The sequence below is a fragment of the Sparus aurata genome, chromosome 13 (assembly GCF_900880675.1).
Source record: "Sparus aurata chromosome 13, fSpaAur1.1, whole genome shotgun sequence".
In the NCBI taxonomy this organism is placed as follows: Eukaryota; Metazoa; Chordata; class Actinopteri; order Spariformes; family Sparidae; genus Sparus; species Sparus aurata.
The window spans coordinates 5,912,519-5,935,106 of record NC_044199.1 but is presented as its reverse complement, the minus strand read 5'-3'; the positions used below and the strand labels follow the sequence as shown (position 1 = coordinate 5,935,106).

Here is a 22,588-nt window from a genome sequence, read left to right as displayed (position 1 = left end):
TCTCAAGAACTATTTCATGGATTTCCTCAAAAGTTTATATAGACATTTAATGGTGGATGAATCCTAGAGGCTGGTATCAACACACATCCTGAGTGACTGGATCACAAGTGGACAGCTGTAAATACAGGTGTGAGCACACCCCAAAGACACGCCGAAGACACATTCGATGCATCTGATCGCTCAGCTCACATTCCGAGGTGGTCTCGGCCGCTTGCTGCCACATTCTTTTGGCGCTGCATGCAGACATGTGTCCTGGGCCACATTGCAGAGCCGCCTACTCAACTGATGTCCTCTGCGAAACCAAGAAGAACACCAAGAAGAAGAACAGGCAGAACAAATTACGTACTGTCTGATTTCCATTCGGTTCCCTGTAATGTATATTTTGGGCTCTCTTAACCTGCCAGTGTTAGCAGTTTGTAGACTGTTTCAACTAACTTTTGCGCTGGCAGCGGCAAGCTTTGGTGGTCAAAACTTAAATTCTTCTCCAAAAACGTTGGTTTGTGATAGAATACATGCAAAACTTCTTTGTGTTTGGTGGCAATTATCATATGTCGGCATGCTAACATGCTAAACCTGTCAAACATCAGCATGCTAGCATTGTCATGGACGTTAGCGCTCAGCTCAAGACACCACAGAGCTCAGAGCATGGCTGCAGATTCTTATCCTGTGATTCTAATATGATTATATTGAGTCAACAGGGTAGGTTATATAACACAGTTTTATCTTCAATTGTATACACCATATTTATATATATATGTATATATGTATAGGGGACACCTAACCAGACCATGAGCACGAGGTTGTCGCAACATTACATTTAAAAGTGAACCGAAAGAAGCGTTAAGTTGCCTCAGAAAGAAATTCAACATATCCGTGGTTTGCTCAAAAATGTAAATGGCCAACATTCACTCTGTATAATGGGTTATAAATGTTGCTCGCTGACCTGCGCGTGTCATTTGTATGCATGTGCACCGTCCACACGTGGTCCCGGGTCCGCTCCTGACGACATTGAAGCATGAGTGTCTGGGGATGTCACTGCGCAAAAATCATTAATGAATCCTGGAACTGATGACTATTTAAAGCCATCAATTTCCGATTAACAGCACACTCTGGTATGCATTGAATTTGACGCGCAGAGTCCGACCAGCCATCCATTTTCTGCACCGCTTATACCGCGGAGGGGGTTGCTGGGGGGCTGGAATCCATCCCAGCATGCATTGGACGTGAGGCATGGACAGGTTGCCAGTCTATCACGTAGTCAACACACATGTAGAGAGACACATTCACACTCAGGTTCACACCTGTGGGCAATTCAGAGTCTCCAGTGGGCCCAAGCTCCGTGTCTTTGGACTGTGGGAGGAACCTGGAGGACCCAGTGGACATCCAGGTGAACTTGTAGACTCGCCTGCCATCTATTTGTATAGTGTACGTGAGAGATCAGATGTTATAGGGTTTGGCGGTCGGGGCGACTGTTGGTATATTGATGAGCGTAGATTGGGCTTTTAATCAGGTTGTTGCGTCACGTGAAAAGCAAAAAGTTGGTGCAGAGGTCGTTACCAAAACCCCCTCAACACCACCTCTGCTTTGAATCTATATAAACATCAGAGAGCTGCTTCGGAGAGCAATACGTTGTTTCCTTAACGCTCGGAGGCAAACGTGCGACATAATATTTCAAAATGTCTCCCTGGATCATTACTGCTCTGCGCTCAGGGTGCGGGCACATTCAGAGGCCGTTCTCTTCACCTTCACCGCCGAAACATTTGCCGTGGTTCAAGCCAAGAGTGCATCCAAAACGGGGAAAAAAATAAATAAAAATGCGCTACCAAAAATAGCATGGTGTCCTTCACCAGAGGACAAAAGAGGTTCAACAACATACGTCCTCTGGACTAAAGCAAATGAATTATTAGTCTTTTGTAGACCCAGAGGGGCCACAAAGTTACTTTATCCAACCTCAACTACAGTATGTAATTTTCACTCAGGTTATATTTGCCAACAATGTAAAATAAGATACGGAACAAGCATATATTGACATATAAAATACAATGTAAGCTATTGAAATTAGGGGTTCAGGTCTATTTGACCAACATGTTTTTACTCCCCGCTCCTCAGATACGGCAGCTTGGTCAGTGTAGTGTTGTAGCACTCGAGACTGGCTCTGGTCCTAAGACTACTTTTTGAAGCTGTTGGTCTCGTCTCATCATCATCGAACGCAATTTACTATTTTTTTTACTCTATTGAAGGGATACCACAAAATTGTCTGACGGTAGACGACTCACACAGGAAACTTTGCAAATGATTCTCACACAAGAAGTCGTATTGTGTTAGTTGGATGTTGAAAAAATAGAAAAGGAGTGTTGAATACAGACATTTATGTTGGTTTCAGCTCCTTTGTGTTTGTGTTAGTTTGCTCAAAGTCCCACACATAAAAATAATCCCTGCGATACTTTGTGATTATTTTACCAAGACATTTCTCACATTGCACTCATACATACACACACATACAGTATATATGTATATGGCAATAAAAGAGGATTTGTATCCATTTGTCTTCTGCCGGTGTTTGTATGCAAATGTGGATTAGATCAGTTTTATTGTGAGTTGGTCTTGACTCGGCCTCGTCCTGCCTCGGTCTTGGTCTTGAGTCGGTCTCAATTCCTCAAAGTCTCACTAGTCTTGTCTCGGTCTCGATACACTCTGGTTTTGGTCATGGCTTCGTTGGTCTTGACTACAACGACGCGCCGGTGGCCTAAATCATGACACTCCACCTGCTCCTTTAGCATCAGTTTTGCACGTGAATGGACACCGCAGTCAAACTAGTACGATACGTTATGTGCAACGTCTAGTGTGACAATCAGTGGCCGTGTTTTGGTTGGGATTAGGCCCAAACATAGGCCACTTGTTACTACTTGAAAGTTCACTGTATGACCCACTCAACCATTCAACCATCCTCCATCTTGGACTTTTCTGTCAGAGTGAGAACAGGTTATTTGACAATACATTCCAATATATTATTGCTATTCCTTTACATTAGTCGATGAAAAAAACGTTATGATGTTTTTTTTTACTTGTGAATACATCGTTTGATATATTCAGTCACTCATTGCAAGTCCATTATTAGTATATTAGTATTTAAATGCATATGAAGATGACACTAATTTAAACATAAGCCTGTGTCGACTACTTACATCAGTGTAACCACCAGGTGACACAAATAGTGAAGAAAGAACCTAGCAGGTTAATATTAGATCCACATAGGCTATATGGAGAATATGTTTTACGTTGCATTAGTGTTAATAGTTCCTGAATTCAAAACGGGAGTGCAAATATTACACGTGTCAGCAGGGGGTCACTTTGCGTCTTTATTCAGGAAATAAGGTGAGGAGGTATATTCTCATAAAAGTGCAATGTTTTTGTAACCAAATTAAAAGAAGATGCTCGTCCTAAATTTCTGTTTTCAGACTGTCTTCGTATCCAACAGTCGTTTACACAAACTTGAAGATGAGAGCTCTTGAGAACAACCTTCAAAGGCGACGGCGAGTACCTGATTTTTATCCTCTTCTTCTGCAACATCTTGCGCTATTTACCTTTTGGGGACTAATAGCATAAAAATACATTGGCGGAAGAAGTCAAATTAATCGACGTTCAATTAGTCCTCAAAGGGCAAATGAAAAGACATTACGTTTTTCTTTACTGTATAAGCCTTTATTTGTAAAAAGTCTGTTGTTTGAATGATAACCCTTTTGATACCACATACTTGAACACCTTGTATTTGTAAAAAACACATTTTGTTCAAACACCTAAAAAAGCTGATTGACACTATAACATTAATTTTGCACTGACAAAAAAAATACAACTTCATACTACACAAATGTTGATTCCATGAGTCCTCGTACTCCGAATGAAACCAAACACCTTATTAAACAACTGAATCAAATAAGCGCCCAATGTGAACAAAACAATTACAGTACAAAAAACCAAATGCATTTTTTCTTCCAGTGCCAGTATATCAGATGAATTACATTTTCCTTCATATGATAAAACAACAACAACAGTAAGAATAACAATCCATAACAAATGCAACAGATACAGTAAATCAGAAAATGAACACAGAAATGAATAAAATCAGTTACTAATTCATACTGAAAAATAAATGGGCTGTTGGTTTTTTTAGTGGGTTTTCTTTCTTTTTTTAGTTGCCAATTTTTTTGTTTACATTTTTTTTTTACAAAGTGTTGGAAAATCCTTCTTACCTACTGGTTAAACATGAGAAAGTCTCCCTGGTATGCTTCTTTCCAAAGAGGGAGGTATACCGATGTGTGTAACTGGGAATCAGCACAGCTTCTTGCAAGGATCATCATACAGTAATCGACAACAGACCATAACCAGAGGCAACTTATTAAAGAGAAAAATACAGGGAACACCCACTCAGTGTGCAATCACATGGCTTACGTTCAGATGCTACTGGTGAGCATCCTTTACATCCTTTTGTAGTTGAAGGGCGACTGATGTCAATGCTTATGCTGAACCTGATAAAACTACAGCATGCACTTGGTGCATCTATTCCAAATTGCGTGATTTACAGTAAATACATTGTATAGAAGTACATATCCGCGACTCGCGTGAATCACACGATGTACGTCCTCGACATTTTCCTTCCAGTTTTTTTTTTTTTTTTTCTTCGAACAGTTTGTTTCACAAAGATTTTTATAGAGCTGGCTGTAAAACAAGTGCAATTTGAGCATGTAAACACTGGATCTTTCTTTTTCCTGGCTGTGGAGATGAATCAGATGGCGTGGAGTTCAAAATAGATGAAAATAAAAACCTTCCAAAACTCAGGTCATGCAAAACAAAACCTACAAGGTGCATACAAAATAATGAACGCACCCTGCGAAAGTTCGTCCAACAGTGAGGAGTCTGTCAGCCTTGTTCTGGTGTTTTGGTGGATGAGATCGTCTTGCACGGTCGCGATCCGCTCTTTTTTTTTTTTTGTCGGAGGTCGGCCTCCGCGCTATTCTCGAGTCGCACTACAGTTTTGTGTTCACAGGTTCAGCCCATCGCTTGGTGAAACACTCCGACATTTGGAGCCCGGAGTCAACAAAAAATGTCATGAACATCACACTATAATTCTGGGTGTAATTGACTTGTGCAGGACCGAGGGCCATTAGTGGAGCTGTTTTTCTATCTTTACATTTATCCAGGGAACATATTTTCCGTGAATTCCCCTTAACGTAGCTAAAGATATTTACTTCTGGGAGCTAGCCCGCACAGACTACTATTGTTAGCGAGTGAGCAGCTGCACTAGGGCAATTGGCTAAGTACCTTGCTCAAGGGCACACATGACTGTCTTATTGAGGAGCAGGAAAGAACATCCCTCTCGCCTTCTTAAGGCTATCCCGCTCCTCTAGCCTCTATAAGCCAGCTAGCCGATCATGCCCTTCTTGTTTTGTTTTTATTTCTAGCAGATTCATGAACAATGACTGAGGTAAACACTGCAGCTATAACTGTGCTGAAATCTCCCGTAAATACTAAGCTAGGATATGGTACATGGGGCCACAATCCCATCCCATCCCATCCCCGCTGACAGTGAACCAAGGCATACTGTAATTTTTTGTTTTTTTAAGGAAACAGCATTAGCGTTAGCCTTAAAAAAAAAAAAAAAAAAGGGTGAACCAATACAAGCTCAGAGCCACCGGGAAACTCCGTCACTGCGAGAGGACTTTGCATCGATTTCTCCATTATTTTGTCCACACCGTGTATTTCTTGTGTTTCATTTTTTAGGTTTCGTTTGCAGAAGTATGCCAATGCTAGAGAAGCTGTCCATGCCATTAGCAGTGAGGCTAGCTGGTATTACGAACTGCCATGTTTTTTGTTCATGCATTAAGAACTATTAAGTGAAAGATATCATATTTACAGTACAATTCACATGTAATTACACATATACACTAGAGGCAAGAAAATTCACATTGAAATCAGTTCAACACTTTTTTTCTCCTCCTCTACTCCTTGAACATATGTGTCAAAAAAAAAAAGAAAATCTATTTTTCTCTCTTGTAGAAGCAAATATCCGAAAAAGAAAAAGAAAAAAAAAAAAGCATAGAACAGAAGATCCTCACAGCTTTTGGGATGAATGTGCTGATTTCATGTCCAGAAAAAGCAGGTAATACATGTTACTGAGTGAAATGAGTGATATTTACCGCGAGCATGCAAGGGCTGCTAATGTTTTTTCTCGGAGTTCATTAAAGATCAACTAATCTCAAAAGAATTGACACCTGAATAGGCATGTTCGTATTCATTTCTGGGAGCTGAAAATTGACCTGAACGAAATTTTTTGCGTTACAAAATTTAAGTGCATTTCATTGAAACCACAGAGTAGATGGATTAGTCTTTTCCCGTCAAACACGATCCATTGATTTGGTTAAAAATAACACTTAAAGTTGCCGTAAGTCCCACATTTTTTTTTTTTTTTTTTTTACAAACAGTATGTGCTCGTCTCGCAGCGGAACAAAATAGTATCCTCTGGCGTCACAGTCTGACTCAACTCTTAGTAGAGATCCATCATATTGCCTTGTAACAGTTTGACAAGCTGTTAGAGTGCAAACTGGGATGAAATGATGCAAAACAAAAGAAACAAACTAAATCAATAAAACAAATACACTCTGTAAAGCGTAACATTTCAATGAACTCGCATTCATTATCCACCAACTTCTACCAGCTTCCTTTATGGTTTCAAAAAAGGACAAGGTTAGCTGACACATGAATGTGATGCCACCTCAAAGGTGCCCGAATACCCCCTGAAATCTAACATGTGACGCATCAAATGAAAAACAGTTTACATGGTAGAATTGCAGGGACGAATTAAAGTGGACTCCACCAATTTTACACACCAACGTTCGGTCTACAGGTTGCGAGGAGAGCTACTGGAGGTGTTAAAAATGTTGTCTAGAAGCCTGAATTCATGATTCGTCAGGTCTGTCGGGCATAAGACAAGCAATGGAGATCAGATGAAAGCAATGCTGTGCTGTGCTGAGACGTATTTCCAAAACTTACCAGGTAGTCATACTTTCTACCTCCACAGTGGCGCCTTATGAGATGTTATCTGGGTGTCCACAAACGGCCATGATTACTGATTACTATCCTCTCCTCCATTGCTGTTCATCAATGTCCCGATATCAGCGACGTTTACGCCAATGACGATAGGCTTTCTGGACACAGCGTCATCTCGTTTAGTCTGAACACAGCTTAACGAATCCCAATTTAGGTGAATACGTAGACTAACAAAGACAAAGGGTGTGTTCGTACGTAGCAACTGCGGACTGATTGGTACATCGACCGAAATAATAAATAAGAGAACAGTGAGCTGTATTTGTGTGTGTAGCTAATGTTAACTGCAAGCTAGGAGCCTGCACTTCTACACTTACTTTCAAAAGGCATATCGTCATGGTAGAATAGCTCACTGTCGATGAGCTCTTGCACAAGAGGCGCTACATTTGTATTATAGTACACTTATCGATAGGCAAGTTTTTTTTTTGCCCATTATTTTCACAGTTTATCCGTTAAGTCGTTTTTAGTGTCAAGCATCAGATTGATTTTACGAACACACCCAATATCTCTGGTTCTGCCGCATCAATTTGGACCCCTCTCATGAGTGCAACAACTTTTTAGGAGTCCAGTATAATCGGTGGAGAACGCTTTAAAAACTGGTATTGGGCTTTCTTAACCGAGGTGTGACGACTGCATGTTGGAGCAACTGTTGCTACTGTTTTCAGTCTCAACTCACATCCATTTGGCAACTTTTCAAAGAACTCCGTATCTGTGCACGATAACATATACCATCTTTTTTTTTTTTTACTTTAGCCGTTACTCTTACCAGTCACAGTATAATACTGAATATGTATTCTCTATATAACACAACAGAACCTGCTCCCAAAGGCCATTTTTCTCACGATATTCACTGCTACTTTAAGTTCATTTTGGCACTTGTTGACTCTCTCATAAATAACAACAACTTAACCTCCCTTTTCACATTTAAGAGTAAAATCACTATGTTTTGGTCGAGAAATCCTTTGGACCTCACAGTTGACTGAGAGACAAACGACAGATTGTTCAGCTGCAGACGGAAACATTGAACCCCCTGCTCGGTATGTCTTCCTGCTCCTCTCACCCATCTTAGACAACTTCCTGTATATCTTTGTGGACAACCGGATGTATTTTTTTTCTCTCTTTTTATCTTCTACAGGACAATGACGACGACGATGCATAAGATTTAAAACCAAAAGAAAATACTTAACTCGGATCACAGCTCGGGCCACGTCACTGTACAAACTTCACGATGACTTACAGAGACAAATTGGTTTCCTTTTTGAAGACATCCGATGCGCGCTACACCTTTCCGGAGGGGATGTTTCTGATGATAAACTGAAAGCTCCTGCAGCCCTGCCATCTTCCTCTTGTCCCCGTGGATTTGTGAACGACAATTTCCCCCCTTTTTTGTGCATTTGTATGTTTCTCGGGGACCACACTGCGCTGCGTCGTCTAATGAGCCAATCACTTTTCTTTTCTTTTTTTTTTGCTACAGGGCACGATGGTAGATTTGCTCCGTGCCTTGTGAGTGCCTGAAGGGAAGGCAACACTGAGGAGGGTGCTGATCTACACTGAAGCCAAAAACAGGCAGTCGAGGATTTTTTTGCTCTCTCTTGTCTTCCTCACAAAGTCCACAGGCCATCTGGATCTAACTTTATTTCTTTAAAGGTGCTTTATGTAAGAATTTTAGTTTAACGTTCTGAAAAAACCTCAACTAAACTCTTAAAGAATGTCAGAACGTCATGTCAGAGACGTTATTGTGTTACAGAGATATCTACCGAAGCTAGCGTGCTAACCAGTTAGCACCAGCTTGTCCTTTTTCTCGCCGCTCAATCCAGACCGCTAACTGAGCTAACTCGCTAACAGCAGCTATAGCTAGCAGTTACTCTGGTGCTGTTTGGAATTTGAATTCAAGAGGTGGCCAATTCTTACATACTGCACCTTTTACTGTTATTTGGGTGGATTTCAAGACCTAAAAGAAGGTTTGATTATCCAGTCTGATATTTTTATTTTTTTTTTAAAGTACTTTTTTCCTTTGTGAATTAACCTGAGCACTGGAGATGCAGTGTAGGAAAAGTAAACAATAACTCAGATGAATTACAGGCCGTTTTTGGTCGTCATTTCAATTCATGGCTATTTGTTGCACATTTTCTCTCCTAAAGAATCACCGCGTCACAACTGATTAGACTGACGTTTCAGGGTAACGGAGTGTTTATGTGTAACGGCGCCGATTGAGTCTGTGAAATGTTGAAACCGTCTCCCCCCTGCTTCTTCTTCTACTTCTTCTTCTTCTTCCCCACCGGCTGCCCCCTGTCAACTATCCCGATCAAATAAATCCTTCCCCTCAGAAAAAACTCCCAACACTGAAGAAATGCTCGACAAACAAAGAAAACACTTGTACACTGAATGGCAACTGGTCAAACTGTGGGCTGATATGTTGACTCTTTTTGAATATACACGTCCTCACATTTTTCACTGTGGAATAATTTCGAAACGAATCACAAAAGCGACGCCCCTCCCCCAACACTCCCACACCACCCCACACCCTTCCCCCCCCCCCCCCCCCCCAATTTCCGTTAGCAAACACAAAGCAGGATATGACGTCAATGAGCATCTAAAGAGCATGTGAATCGATCATAGGAGGAAATAAACAGTACAAGTATACTTTCATGAGCATCTGAATGATAAAATGTATAGAATATGTCTTTTTTTTTTTTTTTGTCACACAATCAAAATGAGTAATGCATACCTTTGACTCTTTTTATCTCGTAATGCCCTAAGCTCTAGAACATGTTCTGACACTCTCTGAAATCACAGTATTTTTCAAGACAAAATCATATCTACAATAATCAGCACTTTGTTTGTAACCATAATGAAAAAGACCCCCCTTCCTCCCTCCCTCCCTCCCTCCCTCCCCTCCCCTGCCCCAAAAAAGGACATGTTTTCTAAAAATAACATGAGAAGAGAAAAAAGGAATACAAGTTTTGCGTTGACTCTGCGGCGGCGGTCAAACATCCCATCCACGCGGCCCCCCCCACACACCTCCACCTCTCTAGGAGACCACCGGGGTGGGGGGCCCAGAGCTGATGTCTGATAAAGAGAACGATATCACTTCAAAAAACCCAAGGAACAACACATAATCCAAACAAGGTTGCTGTACATAGTAGAACCGGAGATTTCCGTGCGTGTTATCCATGGGCGAATGAGGGGTTGGGGGAGGGGATTGGGGGTTTGATGGGGGAGGGGATTGGAGGGGGGGGGGGGTGGGTGTCAAGGATCTCACTCAGCTGATGCCTGAACAGACGAGCCACCACTGATTTCATGAGCTGCAGTAGAGGATTTTTTTTTTTTTTTTAAGATCACGATAAGCATCAATAAAAAGTTCGATGGGACTCTGAGACATCTTTTCTCTCCCAGGAGCTTTTCACCTCTCTCTTTTTTCTCGTTTTCTTTTTTAGCAAAAATATCATGCAGTCTTTAGTTCCAAAAACCCCTGGCGGGATCTCGTGTTTGTTTGTTTGTCTGTTTGTTTGTTTGTTTGTTTGTTTGTTGTTTTGTTTCTTTCAGGAGGAAAAAAAAGAAACTCAAAGCCTTGAAATTCTTCGCTCACAATTATTTCTTAAACATTCAAGTCATCCTATTAATACTTTGTACAGCAGAAAGGTCCTTCGGATTTCACATGTGTATATATAAATATAATATATAGAAATATGCATATACATATGTTCAACTTGTATATGTGTATACATATTTTGGAACTGTATCAAAGCCAATTTAATGTGCTCTCAAAATATGGCCCATGATTCCTAGTGGGATGCACATCAATTCACATAGTACAACCAGTAGATTAGGTTGAAAAATCCAAAGGTGATGGGGAAAATGACCCGGGACCACTTGTCAATGGTGCTAACATCTGACAGGTTTGGGATTTTCAACTTGAGCTTGGAGGAGCGTCGCCGTAGCCGACAGTTGGCCCGGCTCCGCATGGCGCTCCGGTCCAGCGAGTGGTGGCTGAAGCCGTCTCGGGGCGCCATGGGCTTCCTGAATTGGACCCCGGAGCTGTCGAAGGACATGACTGAATTCCGAGAGTCACTGACGCTGCTCCCCACGTCAGAAGGCATCACTTCGTTGTTCATCTCCAGCGTGGTGAGGAGGATGTTTCCGTACGCATCCACCTGCGAGGAGGAAAAGGGGGAAAAGACACCGGAGTCAGTGAACGCGAACGTGTCGAGGAGTAGCCCCCAAATTCCCCTTAATAATGAAACTTATATTAACCCCCCCTCCCGTCCCCCAAAGCTGTCAAGCTAAAGCAAAATGTAGGGATGATATGGAACGTCATTTCTTGCATGCAACAGAAATAGTTAACAAAGAGTTTCTTTAAACAGACAATCTATTAGCAACTTAATCATCTGGCTATACTGTGAAGGCTGGCCTACAGCTGATATGATTTCTAAATACATGTACCCCAACTTTTCTTTGTTCCTCGAGATACAGATTTCTTCGCTGTGTAAATGACCTGAAGGTGTTGGTTTGATACGGCGCGGAAATGGAGTCCTTGCAATGTGAAAGAAAAAATGAAGAGAACATTAAAATGGCTATAAAGATTCCGGCAAAATAAGCACATTTTCCTAAAAAAATTACAACAGTGCATTAAGACATCGAGTTAACAGGAACAACTTTTTGTGAATTAGCATTTAGTACTTCACACACACAAAAACAAGGAAGGGGGGGGGGGAGGAGGAGGGGCTTCATTCAGTCTGAATCAATCTGCCAGGGCCAAATTGTCGAAGCCGTCAACGACTTCTCTTTTATGCATTTTCATGTCGTGTCTACTTGTGTCATAACACAAAGGTAGCAGAGTGCGAATGAATGAAGCCTACAGCATAAACATAGACAACAACCTAAATAAGAAATGAGAATGTTTAACGCCACCGCTGAGCTAGATGAATCGCTATCTCGATGAAAGAGGGCTGTGCTCGATAAAAAGCAGTCAGTCGCTTGGGGGGGGAAGCGATGGATGATGGTGGGTGAATGCATAGTGGGCCGTGGTGGCATTAGTATGCTCCTGGAAGATTACTTCAGGGAATGCCGCATGTGTGTCTTTGGATAAAATAACTGTAGCTAGAACATGTTGCTGTTTTTTTTTTTGCTTGAACTCTGACTGACACGGAGACTGCTGGATAGATAGCAGATGAGGATGCAAACCTGTTCCCTCAGGCGCTTCTCTTCGTATCTCGTGCGCTCGTTGTTGACTTTGTTCAGCCGCTCGTTGATTTTCTTCTGTTGCGCAGGGCCCCGGCCAAAGAACACGTAATTTACAAAGGCATATTCGAGCAGGGCCAGGAACACAAACACAAAACAGCCCATGAGGTAGACGTCGATGGCTTTCACATACGGAATCTTTGGGAGAGTCTCCCTAAGGTGGGTGTTAATTGTTGTCATGGTAAGCACCGTAGTCACACCTGAGCACAGCAGCACACACAGGAAACAAAGAGTTCATCGTCAGGAAGAGGAAGTTAGGTTTCATTTTTAAACATAATGACTGCAGTTCAGTGATGGAAGAAGAGTTCAGGTCAGTAACTTTAGTACAAGAAACAATACTGCGCTGTAAAAAAAAGTGTTGCTATACTTTTGGGTCGATTGTGATGAACAATATATATATCGATATTTTTAAAATCTCCTCAAAAGCACCTTATAAAATCGAATATCAAGATATCTTTTCACCAAATACCTCAATATAAATTCTGTGAAATGATTTTAGGGATGACTATCGATACTTTCACAAATATTAAAAGGTGCTCTGTGTAAGAATTTGTAGCAATTTACATGTTTTAATCACATTTTTACGGCCATATGTGAGTGGACCTCAACTGGATTGCAGCCTTTAAAACCAGGAACTGACAACACGTATGCCTTATCGAGATGAAGTAAGATTGATTCAAAATTAATAAAATGTTTACGTCATAGCGTCCGAACGCAGTATGTGAATTTGTCACATTTCATCAGCGTCACAAACAGAATGATGTTGTAACGATGATGTCGTTGGATACTGTGACATTCTGTGCACTACTTTAAGGTAACTGGGACACATGTATCATATTATGAGTAAGCATGTCTCTCAGCCTTAGTCATAGCACATGTAAACACTACTCATCCCTCCACATTATCAGCATGTACATCAGTGTTTCTGTGTCTACACATCCCAGCGACAGAACAGACTCTATACGAGACACAGGAAACTGGGATACTGACATTTTTTCACTGAAACAAAATTAAGTTTTATCTGCCTGTAAGTGCAGACAATGTACACGGCGACATTAAACCTGCTGTTAGTTCCTGTGGTAATCTGGATTTTAATAGAGACAGGTAGAAGTTTAATAATGCAGCGGGGGCTGTGTTCTTACCCAGGGCCACCCGAGCTGCAGAGGCATCGTAATTGATCCAGAAGGAGACCCAGGAGAGGATGGTGATCAAGATGGAGGGCATGTACGTCTGCAGGATGAAATATCCAATGTTCCTCTTAATCCTGAAACTCAGCGAAAGCCTTGGATATGAACCTGTGAGGAGAAAAGGATGGAGCGATAGTTTGGAAAAAAGGGCAGGGCAGAGTGAAAGAAAAAAACATCAGTGGGGAGGAAAGAAGAAGAAGAAAAAAAAAAAGGAGAGAAAACGTTGGCACAACTTAAGAGTTCCAAAGTCTGCACTTTGACAACGCGCGGGGTAGTCATTTCTCCATTTGTTCGGATGGAGCACTTAATTTCCCCAAAGCGATGGATTCCTTTCCAGGGACGAGTTCGATTCCAATTAAACATGGCAGAAAGTCGCAAACACGGCAGATTTTTCTGCAACCCCCTATCTCAGCAGGCAGCTCCAGCATCCCTCTGAGAATTGTCACAGAGAGCCGCTCTGCTTTTCTTTCGCACTTTTATCTGTCCTCTAAACATTAGCAAAAAGGGCCTTTTAGAGGTGCATAATTGCAACTCATGCCTTTACACTAAAAGAGGAAGGGGGAGGTGTACGGTATGTGGATGCGAGTCATTCTATTGCACATTTTGCAGGAAAATATCAGCCGGCTGTTCCAAGACATTAATTGGTCTTTTGACTGCACTTTAATTTAAACAACCACAACAATACAATGCTGATGTGGAGGGGAATATAAACATCAAGTGCCTCAGCTAGAGCTTTATATTTACAAGGCGGGAGACAATACAAATTTCTCTAAATATAGTTAAAGCCCATTCTGTGTATCCGAGCTACAGTTTTATTTCCGACATGTCACCAGAGAAGGAGGGCTTCAGATAAGCGTGATGGTTTTAATCTACAAAGGCCATTTGCTATGGAGAACACACAATGATGAATGACCTCATCATCTCCAGGTTCCTCTAAATCTTTTAATGAATCAATACCTGAGAATACATACTTCATCAAGTCGGAGGCAAACGCCTGAGAACTCCCAAGTACGCCCTAGATTAATGAAGGCGACAAAATGTTCGCAGATTTGATTAGACGCGAACGTGAGAATTACCCGTAAACATTTCCTTTGTTTTCCTTTTCAACAATAGGAAGGTTGTTTATAGGGGAGCTGGGTTCAACTGAAACAAGATTGTTCATTTCTGTTCCTTCACGTGTCACATTTTGTTGTTTTATCAGGCTTTTTTTTCATCAACTTGTCTTCAGTCATCTTCATACGGTCGGTCAGGACTTAGCGTTAATCAATGTTCATATACTTGTCTAAACTGTAAAATAAACACCATTCAGATTCATATAGTCCAGTTGTTTGGAATAAGGCAGCAACTCTCCAAATAAATCCTGAGCTCCATCAGAGCTGTCTCAAAGTTTTATTTAAGAAGCTGAAAGTTTGATTCCGTTTCCTCTGGAGAGTTTCCTCTGTCCTGTTAAGTTTATAACTGCAGCTTTTCCTTTCGCTGTTTAAATGTGCCATGATATTTGCTGCCGTGAAGTTAATGCGTGCTTGGAAATGTTTAAAATATCTGAAAGCAGCCTCTCTCATCATAAAACAGGGTGTACATGTGCTGCCAACCCGTCTATGTAGGTTCATGTTAATATCTGAATGATGCACCCTTTAAAAAAGCAGGAGAAATACTGTGCCATTGACTTATGAGCGATAAGTTCACCCAGCAGCAGACACTTCAGCTAAATTTAGATTTGCATCATTATTACATTGCATTATTTTTATAACAGTCTCACCTGTAGTAAACCTGACCTCCCTGGACACCAAGCGGAGCTCCACGATGGAGAACTGAGGTAACTCTAGCTTATCAACGCCCGTCACGGCGTTGTCCCCTCCTTGCCAGAAGAATACGATGTCATCTGTGGTGTATCCGTCTGCATCGAGGTCAGAGCACATTCAGAGGAGGGCAGAGAGAGAGGACAAATTCAAATCAAACAATTATGCTCCGTTAAAGCTGTTCAGAGGTAAGCCTCCCTAAAAATATCTCTTTTTGCAATTCTGATTACCTTCTGGGCACGAACAACAACATTTTTTTTTCTCTTATTTATTCGACGTATTCTATTTTTACCTGACCGCTCTTCAGCTGTTTTGTTATGAGCCCCCTGCAAAAACGGCACAGATGTCCATCCCCAGTAAAAAAGTGCACTTTCTATAATTTGCATGTTTATTTCTCTATTAAAGTGTGTGAGGGAAATTCTCTAACGTCCCTTATTATTTTGATAGGTTTATAACAATCGTAGATGTAACATTATTATTTATGTAAAGTGAAACCTTGTGTCTGTGTCTGTTGCAGAGTATAAATGGGTGAAATTGTGTACTGTATTTGATATAATGTGCCGGGAAAAGTACATAAAGAACTTTACATAACAACATAAAGGAACTTAGGTAAGGAGTTCATCCTGAAGGTGGTTTAGTGAAGCCTCTTCTGTGTATTTGTGTTTTGACCTTAGGTTGACATAAGAGTAGGGGTGGGCAAAAATATCGATAGGGCAATATATCGCGATACTTTGCCGCCCAATACAATATCGATTTTTCAACTCCAAATATCGATATATCGCCGAAGAGCGACTCTGCTGTGCGGCGGGTGTATTTCTGTAGTAGAGAGAGTGGCTGATGTCTTTGCAAAATGGATGGCAAGTTAACAACGTCTCCGCAATTTAAAGTTGACGTTTGGAAGCACTTTGGCTTCAAAGTTAAGAGAGATAGCAAGAACAACGAGCTGGACAAAGAGAATATTACTGCCCGGGAAATTTCATGGGAATTAATAAAATGGAGAGGCTGTTTTGAATTAAATACAGGGTTCGTACGGGTGCTTGAAATCCTTGAAAGTGCTTGAATTTCAATGTTGTGTTTTCAAGGTCTGAAAAGTGCTTGGATTTCAGTTTAAGTGCTTGAAAGTGCTTGACATTATAACTCTGTGGCTTTCTCAAAATTGGGATCAGACTGGATAATTAATTTCTGAAGTTTTTGCTATTATGAAATATAATTTTAGATGTTTACAGCATAATACAATTTACATAATTGTTACAAAAAGTGAAGAAAAAAAATCACAAGTATATATATTCCTTTAGATACGTATTTTACCCCAGCAGTAAGGTGCTGGAAAATCTTAAAAATTTATATCGCAATATCGTGATACGTATCGCATCGTGAGATTCTTGCCAATACCCACCCCTACATAAGACACACAACAATGGTTAAAGTGTATAAGAACATTTATGTGTATCATGATGTAGAGATGAGTGGAATAGCGTTTTGAGTGAGTTCATATGTAATCTTGTGACTGTGCTACAGTTGTGTGTATTGCTTTCTATTATCATAACGGATGAGGAGAGACTGCCTCTCTTCTGCCGTCATCTATGCGCTGCTGATGTGCGACTCTTTCTTGCAAGCAATAAAGAACTTCTAGAAAAAGAAACATTGTGTCAAACTCGATGTTTTGACCGACTAGACAAGCGACTGATCTTCAGTTGCCAAGACAATATATGGACGAGAGCAACGTGTAACACTAGGGAAATAATACATTTAACATATAACAAACATTTAATGAAACTGTCTGTGTGGTGAGCACAACATTGCTGACTTGTTTAACCCTCAGTATTTCCTACACACACACATATTCATATATATATAAGACATACAAAGACCATGCAGCAAAAAAAAGCACAGCACTAAAACAAAAAACCTCACCGGCTAAGATTTAAATCTGTTGTTTTCCCGACCTGCAATCACACAAGGCACCGTCCAGACTTCTATGGCGTTATATCACTGCATGCATTACTACCTTCATGAATATTTATTAACATGTGTCACTTGGTATGGCTGCTCCCACACATTCCCAACTGGCAGTCCAATTGAAAGTGACCACAGCAGTAGATTTATGTCAATAGGCCAGCATGCATTCACTGCAGAGCAATTTCTCAGTCCGGGAAGTGTAACCACATTTCACATTCTACTACCCGACGTCCAGACCTGGATGGCATTACACTCACTAAGGGACCAGGATTCATTACCATTAAATCTCTCTCTGGGGTTATAGGGTAAGGAAATGTGACATTGTCCATGAAATTGAAACAACTGCCTGCCTAATCAATCAGACTGATGGTTAATGTGCATGACTCCCACGAGAGCGGAGCATTCCATGAGCATAAACAGCAGATATTCCTGCGACTTTTTAATTCACGGCGTATCCATATTTCACTGCGCGCTGATGTCCCCGGGGGGGAAACACTTTGCACTTTTATCTTGAACAGCGAGAACCACAAATATGCGGTTTATTGAACAGGTGGGTTGACTGATGGAGTGGTCAATGAAAATGATCAAGCAAATACAATTTTTAATTACACCACCAGCACATTTTTCTCCTGGATATTGATTGATCTAAATTAAAGCATTTGACTGTGGATTTCTTTTCTCCGCGACGGACCAAAGGATGTGACTTTTTTGCACGTTCTTGTCTCTGTTACGGTTTGCAAAATGCGAGCACCCAAATGCATCCACAGTGAGGACGGGGAAATTCCAAAGTCTGAATCCCCCCGAAATTAAAAATGCAATAAATGGCAGGTGACAAAAAAGGCAACAAAAAACACTGAGGACACACAAAGAGCAGATGCAGACGAATGACACCATGAAGACAATCGTGAGAGGGAACAGATGAGACACATTGGACTGAAAAACAGATGAACTGACAGAGATCGAGAAAAAGACACAAACTTAAATACACAAGGGAGGGAAGACTAATGAGAGAAAGGTGAAAGTAATCATGAAATATAATTTTGATGAAGGTCTTCGTTGTGAGAGACAGAAAAAGCATTCTTTTTCGGTTTGCGTTACTTACAGCTTTCAATCTCCAGGGTGCAGTTCTGTTCATCCAGAGGGTACCTCCTCAAGTCCATCATGCAAGCAGCTGTGGTGGTTATTCTACGGAGAAAAGACACAAACAGAACAGGTGATTCGATGATGTCATTAAGGCACAAACAGATCATTGTATGAATTATCCTCCCCCACAAACAAAGGAAAAGGTAAAAGGTTAAGTTCACACAAAAATGAGAATTCAGTCTTTTTTTTTTTACTCGCCCTTTTGCAGGTGAAAAGTTGCGTATAGTTTTGTAGTCCACAAAAGATTCCCGGAGCGTCACAGCAAAACAGCGTTGCAACATTCTCCTAAAAAAACTGAAGAAGACGTGGGACAACTTCTTCAGCCTGCGACGCCGTTTTGCTGTTAAGCTCCAGGAATGATTAGTGGACTCTGAAACTTCGCCAGACTTCCCGTCGCCACGAGGGTGAGTAGATAATGACTGACACATTGACACGTTGTATGTGATGAACCACCACTTACTCACGCTGCACTTTCAAAGTCAGTTTTTTCAAAGTCAAGTTCACCTTTTATCTGTGTAGTGAGAATACTGCATGCATCCTGATGGGTTTGAATGTGTGTATATTTGTGGCACATTCCCGTTCCTTAACTTCAGGAACATGAAGTTAAGGCTCATTGGAGCTTGAGACGTTGCCCGAGTGCACGTGGCACAGGACGGGAGGGAGCATGTTGAAAGAGACTGGTTTTTATTTGACTATTTTTACAGGATTTCCAGAGACTCTCAAAGTGTTCTGTGGTCTGGAGACATATTTCCTTTCGCGTGGATCACCGACTGCTCAGCATCTGCAACTTTGTCAATGCACGTTATTTATTGCTCGCTTCCCAGATATGCATTTCTGCCAGCCAGCTTCAGCCGAGATGTAAGTTTATTAAAGTCAATAAATCCAGTAGCCCAGGAAAACAGCTTTGGCTACAAATTACACATGTAGGGGTCTCTGGCATTTAACGGAGATATTTACCGGTGCAGCACATTTTAGTAATTACATTTCTGCTGTTCATACCAGCTGCTATGTGTTCATCACACCAGCGTTCATTCGCTTACTGCCCTCCTGTGTGAGTGGAATAGAAAAATTAATTTTCAGCTCATCATCTCCGTGTCAGAAGCCACCGGCACGTTCACGGGGGGAAACTTTGATACGCAGCGTGTACGTCCCCGTGTGTACGTCGGAGCCTGATGACAGTAATGTGTAGCGCTGCCCTTTAAAGCACATTTGGATACATTATTAATCATGTTAAAGTCAACACCGCCGCCGCCGCCGCTGCTACAGTCTGTAGTTTTTACACTGATGCGGTGAGCAAATGTGCACAACCACTGTACCCAGAACAAGACAGAACCCAGAATTAGCAATACAGTAGATAATAAGCTGTACGCATTGGAAATATATTGCTCAAACTCAGTAGTTTTTGTAAATTGGTCATGGTGGGGTGAACAGCGTGCTGTCGGCAGGTAATTGGAAAACAAAATATGTTCCGCTCAAGCCGATTGGGGCCAGATTAAAACACATGTGGGGGGCCTCTGGGTTCTGTGATAGCAGGAGGCACCAGAAGGGTAAAGAAAATAACGCACATAAACAAAATGTGTGACAGCTATGTATTTATTATTCACAATGACACTGAGCTGCATTCTGCTGCACAAGCATTAAGCTGCTGGAGCTGCACTCTGCTCCGCTCCGCTGTTACGGCACCTCCCCGCTGCCTCGCAGTGCTCCGCCGCTCGGAGCGGACAGCGGGGCTGCCGCCGGTGCACACTGTGAGGAGATAACATCATGCCTAATTACATTAATAGGAAAGGTCACTTGGCAATCGTGATTTCCCAGGCAAATCACTGGAGAGGAGCGTTGTTTTTCCTTCAGTGTTGTTTTTCACCTCCGTGCAGTGGATGATACGAATAAATAGGTATGATCTGGATTCTGTAGGGGATTTACTTGCGACACTCAGCCGACTACGCATCCTTAAACATGTTTGTAATCCCAAACAGACGACATGAGGAATGATTTAATTGTTCGCAGATACATTTGGCCGGTTTACAGACAGGGAATAAAACATCTTGCTCATTTTTTACATGAAGAAATTGGCAAAGAAATATATATACATGGAGAAAATGTCTACAGACTTCACTTAACCGAGAAGAAACGCCACTTCTTGATGAAGCTGGCAGTGTCTCACTATTGCAGTCTCTATCAATAAATCTGTTCTGGATTTACCGGCATGTGATGTGGGAATGCCACCCGACTAAATATTCATGGCAGCAGGTTTGTAAAAGGGATTGGATCGTATTTTAGCTGCTATTAAATGAAGACTCTTTAACTTGAACTTAAACATGTCTCAGAGAAAATGAGTGGCAAAATGGCTGCATTCAACTCGCAGAAACCTCCACATGAACTTTTTAATATGTATGTTGCATTCTATGTATGCATTATATGTAAAGATATTGATGAATTTCAGAAATATATGGGCCCAAAACAAAGGTGCTGGGGACCTGGGAGGGAGCACTGAGGCAGCAAAATCTTTACTTTCTTTTGTTTTTCACCCACCTTGGTTCTAGATATGTGGTTGAGAGGGTTTATATATAATGTGAAACAATCTTTAAGATGATTTTCAAAGTCATCTCTGTATCATTTTTGAAGGTGTCGTGCATTTTTAAGCCCTCATGACACAAAGAATGTAAGGTTAAGAAAAAAAGGAGAAGGAAAAAAGCAGCATCGGCATTAATAACATGGTTAGAAGTTGGTATGCATATGCAGCTTTAAACTTTCGAGGTGCAAAAAAGAAATTAAAGAGAAAGGTAGCTGATTGTTAAGTCCCATTTATACCGATGCCTTGGGTTGGCATGTTGGGCCGACCACCAACCCAAGGCATCTGCATTTGACAGCTATCTTAAGTATTTCTCTTATTCAGATTAAACAATGATGACTAAAAAATGCGACAAACTCAGAGACTCTGTCTGGTTCCTCCAAATGTTATTACATTTTGAAGACAAATCCTGATCCTGATCCAACTGAGCTGTAGCCACTTCAAAATAGTACCAACAGCAAAGAGAAAAGTCGAAAAACAGAAATTTCGAATGTGAAATAATTCACACTGTTCCAGCTTTTTCTTCCAATTGATAATGTCTTAATTTAGGATCTTACTATTCATAGAAAGAGGCCGTTGGTATCCATCAACACGTGTTAACCGCCAAACCTTGGATAGATCTACTGAGCCACTTTGAGCCCAAAAGTGAAACAGTGTTAAAAAAAACATCAGCAGAAGACAAATGTATGCCAAAGTCGTATCCTACTGCATGCAGGGGAAAGTAGAACAAACTGAAAAAAATGTGGAGAGAGCTGCCTGAAACTTCAGGCTGCAGCAAGGTCCTGAGTCCTCTGTGATCACGAACAGGAAGACATACCCTGTCAAGACACAGTTAGAGTTCTTAAAAGACAATACCCCCGGTAGTATAGTGAAGCAGTGAAACCATGGCAGCAGCAGCAGCGGCTCGGAGTATTGGACAGATACGAATTCTTTACCCCTCGGCAGAGAGGAGGGGGGGGAAAAAAACACTACGAATAAAATTGACTTTATATGTGTCAGTTAAACGAGTGAGGAGAGAATCATCGTCGAGCAGGAACGAGTCGGGACGGTTCACAGCGAGGGGCTGGGATATGGAAATGTCAGCAGATGTAGGTCAGCAACTTAGGATTCCCACCAGAGACGGTCAGCAGACCTGAGCCGGCACCGCAGTCTGACACTCAGCAGTCTGTTTACTCCGTAGAGATCAAGACGATACGCGATATCGGTTGCTTTGCATGTTTTTGAGGAGACAACACGGGCAAATTCTTAAGAAGTAAAGGCCAAAGTGTAACTGATATCAACGTGTTGCTGTTGTTCCTGCAGGATCGTTCCCTCGTGGTTATTACAAGGACGTTAACACAAAGCGCTACCAAACTAAGAGCCTACTGGAAGGCCAACAGTGAGGCCTGAGGGAGTAGAAACTTCCAATGCACAACTAAAGGTGTATTCCAACCTTTTTTTTTGTTTTACAGGCCACTTTTGTTTTTCCAGACCAGGCATCGTGCCAGCATCACATGGCAACTACAAGCGATCTGGAGATGGATCCAAGAGGCTCAGAGCGAGAGGCTTTCAGATATGTGAGCAATAGTTTTGACACCTACACAAGT

At 41.5% G+C, this 22,588-nt stretch overlaps 1 protein-coding gene across 2 annotated transcripts in view; it reads right to left on the bottom strand.

Annotated features, from left to right (window-relative positions):
* Positions 1-10,402: 10,402 nt before the first annotated feature.
* Positions 10,403-22,588, bottom strand: part of gabrb4 (gamma-aminobutyric acid type A receptor subunit beta4) — a 54,277-nt gene continuing 42,091 nt past the window's right edge. The window contains exons 5-10 of one of the 2 annotated variants that reach the window (XM_030438052.1): positions 18,390-18,472; positions 15,289-15,426; positions 13,485-13,637; positions 12,286-12,542; positions 11,545-11,634; positions 10,403-11,255 (exon numbers count right to left, since the gene is read on the bottom strand). In XM_030438052.1, the coding sequence (XP_030293912.1) occupies positions 10,902-11,255; positions 11,545-11,634; positions 12,286-12,542; positions 13,485-13,637; positions 15,289-15,426; positions 18,390-18,472 (1,075 nt within the window). In that variant the 3' untranslated portion in view covers positions 10,403-10,901. The remainder of the gene's footprint in view (positions 11,256-11,544; positions 11,635-12,285; positions 12,543-13,484; positions 13,638-15,288; positions 15,427-18,389; positions 18,473-22,588) is intronic. The other variant, XM_030438053.1, reaches the window with a different exon arrangement.